Raw genomic sequence first — 5,730 nt, forward strand, 5'->3', positions numbered from 1 at the left:
CAAATAAATGGAGGAGAAGTATGTTTTATGCAGTAACAGGGGTCATGAAGAAATGCACGAGAAACACAAATATCAGACAAGAAACAGTGTTTTATTATTATTATTTTGGGGTAAGAGTGTTCAAAAACAATTTATCAATCCTGGGATTGGGGTATGGCTTCATATGTATATTATGAAGTTTCAAAGGAATAGAATAGATACACAGTTTCTCTTCAAAGTTGAAAGTAAGAAACCGAAGAGAATAAATTTGAGGTAAGAGTAGAACCATAATAAACCGAGTTAAGTCCAGCATCACCAGAAGAGGAAGAATGGGTTGAAGGAACAAGTGCCATAGACAAATTATTCCTTTCCTTTTTGAATCGATTGTTCTTCTATAACAGTTTTTGGCAACAAAGGAACCCGTAGTTGTCATCACCACTGAAGGTTCAATTCAATTGTGTCATTCCTCATCCTATGTGCAGGGATTGATGTCCACCCATGACCCACCCAAAAAGAAGAAACACTTGAATCCTCTTTTTTTTTTTTTTTTTTTAAAACAGCCAAATCAATTCATTCAATTAAGTCATTCCTCATCCTCCTTTATATGTTGGAGGATGTAATATGTTTATTTCAAGCAAGCAATAAAATAAATTAATTAAATTCTGTAGGAAGATACCCCTTGAAGTGGATCAAACTTTTCCATAGGATCTAAACATTTGGTATCAAAGCCATGGTTACAGCCAAGGAGGTCAGTGATTGTGTTGATTCCGTCATTCCTCAACTAGAACGAATTAACAAGTTGGGCGAGGAAATGCATGAACTTCGAGGGCAATCCGATCATTGCAAGCATCAATGGATGGATGCGCTTCTTCCTCTCAGTCAATTGCACCACCACCTCAAGATCAACCAACAGAGATGTTTCCAGAGGTGGCAGTTCGGTCAGTTATTCAAAGATGCCCTCTTCGTATGGACATTCTGAAGTTCGAGGGCGAGGATCCTGAAGGATGGATTTTTCGGGCTGAACAATATCAACAATTGAATGGCATGGTTTCCTTGGCTTCAGTTCATGTCACAGGTGATGCCATCTCTTGGTATTGTTGGACAAACTGATCCGTGGGACTCATTAATTGGCCTCAATTTACACGCGCTATTGTAACGCATTTTGGTTCACGTGAATATGTTGATCCAGGAGGGGCTCTTTCCAAGCTTCGACAAATTGGCACAGTTCGTGAATTTCAAACACAGTTTGAACGCTTGGCAAATCGTGCAACAAGCCTTCTTGAAGATCATCTGATTAGTTGTTTTATTTCGGGTCTTAGGGATGAGATGCGATGATGGCCCAAGCCAAACAGAGTAGATTAGCACGAGTTAATTAGTTCAAGCAGCATATGCTATGCAATACACAGGTGTACATCAGATTCAATAATATATTTTTAAGAGCATGGTTCCCTCCACTTATGGTCATATATGAAGGTATTAATGTGCAAAAAGTAATTCTGGGTTTTAGAAGAGGTATCAATCTACCCACGCAAGAATGTCATTTAGAATTACATACCTGATCTATAGCCTGGTACGTCATTGAGATGTACCTCTCTAAATAAGTTTATGTCAATCATAAAAGATGGAAAGCAAAAAAGGTTGAAAATTTCAGGAACCTAATTAACGGATGCAGCAGAGCATGAGTTCTGAAAATAGCAGACTTTTTTTCTTGATAAGTAAATAGCAAACTTTAATTTAGGAAGTTTGTGAGAGAAAACAATTCCACAAAAATAATGAAATACTTGTTAAACGACCAAATAAAACATAGATGATGAGGGTGATGATATTTCTTTCGTTAACTAATTTTGAATGTTTCTTAGCTCCCGACCCCAATTCTTTTGGATAAGGATGATGATGAATATTTCTTGGCTGCAATACCGGTACATATCTGGCTTCAACACATTCTGTGTTTGATGAATTAACTACAATACACATCCAAGGTTTAAAATATCGTCTCAATAAACAAGATTGCATATATGCACATAGACAAAAAGACACACATAGATCTGTATGTATATTACACTCATGGAAATACATATACGAGCATAAAAATGAAGAGTTGCATCTACATACGTTGAGAGAACAAGAAAACAAATAACAAAGACAGAGTTCAAACCTGCACTTTACTTAGAGCAAGGAAATGATTTACAATAAACAGCCTGATGGTTGCCATTATATGTTTATAAATATTCATATAATTGCTCATATATAAAACTATGCATCTGCATATACGTGCATGGTGGTATTTGTATATAAAGTAATCAAATTAGAGCCATTTGTTGAACATTGATTGGGTAGCAATCAGAAGGTGGACCGGTAAAAGCTCTCTGTGCAACGATTGCATTGACAGATTGAGTTGGATGGAAGGCATCCCAGAAGACGTATTGATTCCTGTTTGGGCATGGGTATAAGAAGGGAAGGCAAGTTATCCGCCCTTGGTTCCTTCCAATACCGCAGCACCCTCGATCTGTAACGCTGAACCCTGCCACATCAGTTCGTCTATGAGATCCCAGCCCTATTTAACTTAACCAAACAAAGTTCTAGAATCTAGCCTATGTACGCAATAATGTAGGGCTTACCATAAGTTGCGGGGTTATTGAGTATGTCACCGAGTGCTCCATAGGTATTTCCGTACACAAAGATTGCCCCAGGGTGATTGGCATTCAGCTGATCCACAAGTGATCTTAGGCCCACATTGAACGTTCCCAGTATCTCATTTACATAGGAGACACATCTTCCGGGTGGAGCCTGACCCGTTGCCAACTGGTTGGGAATGCATCCTAGTGGACCCACCCCTGCTAGAAAGAACTTCCTCAGTCCAACACTGTACAGTGCCTACGACATCACGAGATCAATAATTAGATGGGAACAACTTATATACATATATATATAGCTATCTAAAAAAGTGGGGGAGAATGCATATGTGGTACCAGAATCTGCCTGGCATAGTGGTTGAGAAGGAGGTTGGCAAAGTCAGGAGGGCTGTAGTTGAAGCTGGAAGGGTACATGGAAGGCATAAGGTAGTTATTAATATAGTCGTTGCTGCCCAACACCACAACAGCAATGGACTTTGCCAAATATTGACTCATGTTCCTCCCTCCCATCACATTCCTTATCTGATTCAATGTGTTTTCGAAATTCAGCACCTGTTGGCTCAAGCTATAACGTTCGCCCTGTGTCCTCAACATTGTGTTTGAAACCAAGTCCAAGCATACATGTTAGCTAGAAAGCCACATAATTTCATTTAAATACATAATAATCAAAGCCTGCCATTGTAGAGTGTTTTTTTTTTTTGTAATATTTTTTGAATGGTCTCCTTACTCTGGTCCTCCTGGTTGCTTTGAAATGAAACTAAGCATTTCATTAATATATAATGTATATGTAACAGTTGATGAGGGAGGGAGGTTTATAAAATAAAAGAAGAAAAATACATAGTGTTGGCCGGACTCCTCTAGAATGCCTGCAGCTGCTGAAGCATAATTGACTCCACCAAGTGTCCTTGCTCCAACTGTGTTAGGATCTGCATAGGCTGGAACATATGGGAGACCCAACTTCTCTCCTGCATATGTAAAAACAATGTAACATTAATAAATTTTCAAAATATGGGTTAGAAGTTTCGGATTGAGCTAATTTTTTGTGAGGATGATCTCTATGATGGGAAGATCATCTGAAAAAAAAATCAGTTCAATCTGAAACTTCTAACCCCATTAAAAGTGATTTAGAATGTGGACTGTCAATTTGTTGTCAATTTTTGTCAATAATTTGTAAATCACTTTTGATGGATTTAGAAGTTTCAGATTGAGTTGATTTTCTGTGAGGATGATCTTCTCATCATAGTGACCATCCTCGCAAAAAATCAGCTCAATCCAAAACCTCTAACCCATATTTTGAAAAACCATTGTTTTTACATATGTCCCTTGAACCGCCCCCATATATATATATATATGTGTGTGTGTGTGTGTGTGTGTGTGTGTGTGATATGATATGATTGGCCAAAATTCTTATTGATCGACAAAATGGCAAACTAATCCAGATTTGGTCAATGGCTGGGACCAAATTCTGGCTCCTTGGATTCCTGTCCTATAATATTTATAATCATTTTTTTATGGATTTCTTTTTTCTTTTTTCTTTCAAATGCAAATTCTATACTCCATGGAGTTGAGTTGCTACCCAGTCTCCTTTGCAAGCCACATGGCAATCATTGGAGCCCACTGACCCATAAATACTTGGTAAACGACTACACATAAGAATCAGTCTGATTGAAAATTTTGATCCACTGGATTCAAGCATAAAACGTTTGTTAATAAGCAAGAGCCCCAACCCAACCTAAGGAAGCAACAGCAACGGAAACAAGTAGCAGTAGTGTGGTTAAGGGCTTAAATTTGACATGTTCCAACAGTTCTAGGCCTTTTGGCGTATTGGTTTAGATACCAAATCTCAGGTTTGACTCACGGAAAAGGCCACCTGGGAGTGGCAATGGGCTATGGAAAAAGACCTTGAGAAAAACCTTGAGGTGTGCTGCCCCACCAAGAGTGAAAGCTGCCCATGAACGTTGATTGTTGAGTGTGGTTAAGGAATTAAATTTGGCATGTTCCAACAGGTCTAAACCTTTTGGCATATTGGTTTAGGTACCAACATAGTAGTATTAGTAGAATTATAAATAAAACAACAGCAGCAGCATCATGAGTGACAAGATAAGATACCTAACAAATCCACAAAGGTCCTTCCATTAGAGAATCTGCCAGAAGGCCATCCATTGAAATCAATCCCGTAAGGCAAGTAATTAGCTTTTGCAATGGAGTCGAGGAAGTTGTTGTTTCCAACATCAACCAATGAATCTCCAAACACAAACATGGCTGGCACCTGTGCTGATCCATTAGCCCCACTACTTGAGCACTGGACAACAATAAGTATCACCAAAATGGCTACATACCACTTGAACCTTCCATTAATTATAATCATGATGATTGTTTTCTCCAAAAAAATTAAAGCCAACAGCTAGTGCCTCGTCTCAATTGGAATGCAAGGACATGTAATGTGGACTAGTGGATATATATATGTAGCTAGGAAAAGAAGGTGGTGATGGGTGAACTTGGAAGGAGACGTACAATTATACATATGAAACGTCTATACTGATATCATGTGAGCAAGGATTTGAATTTTTTTTTTTGGTTTTCCTTATTTCCTTCCTGCTTTTGGGAGTTATTGTTACACCTTTTCTGCCTTTTAGTGCGTATTCTTATCTTGGTTCATAAAGATACAAGCTTAGCAACACACATGAAAATGAATGTATGATGAAAGATGACAAAATTTGGATCAATGAAATCCTAAGGATGTCTACTTTTCAGGTAGACAATTAAACCTAATTTCCTAGGGATTTGTCATTTATCATAACGGTGGGAGTGTACTGATAATAAGAAATAAGCAAGGGCATGTCCAAGACCTGCAATTGGGGGTTTGGAAAATGGAACGCATAGAGAAGACCATCAATGATAATCATAAATAGTGATCAAGAATGTAGAAGAAGAGGAGGTGGAGGAAGGGGCTTCAGTGCTCCACCATCGATCTTTGCTCAATTAGTTGTGTGAATGATTGGACGATGTAAGTAAGTTTGATGGCATACTTCCTTGAAAATGTCCGTCAAATCATCAGAATTCACATCAATCATGCATACATACGTCCTTGAATTTATCAATGCCCACTCACTACTCA

The 5,730-nt window shown here is 38.3% G+C and overlaps 1 protein-coding gene across 1 annotated transcript; it reads right to left on the reverse strand.

Annotated features, from left to right (window-relative positions):
• Positions 1 to 2,124: 2,124 nt before the first annotated feature.
• Positions 2,125 to 5,128, reverse strand: LOC147381473 (GDSL esterase/lipase At1g71250-like). The gene is made up of 5 exons (XM_086430370.1): positions 4,722 to 5,128; positions 3,450 to 3,577; positions 2,949 to 3,191; positions 2,598 to 2,853; positions 2,125 to 2,500 (listed from the first exon to the last, which is right to left on the reverse strand). Exons 1-5 carry the CDS (start codon positions 4,978 to 4,980, stop codon positions 2,280 to 2,282), a joined length of 1,107 nt encoding a protein of 368 aa, XP_086286496.1. The 5' UTR covers positions 4,981 to 5,128; the 3' UTR covers positions 2,125 to 2,279.
• Between the last annotated feature and the right edge of the window lie 602 nt (positions 5,129 to 5,730).

Source organism: Akebia trifoliata, unplaced genomic scaffold (assembly GCF_017979445.1).
Source record: "Akebia trifoliata isolate Shusen 1 unplaced genomic scaffold, ASM1797944v1 Contig00418_ERROPOS7397492+, whole genome shotgun sequence".
Classification (NCBI taxonomy): Eukaryota; Viridiplantae; Streptophyta; class Magnoliopsida; order Ranunculales; family Lardizabalaceae; genus Akebia; species Akebia trifoliata.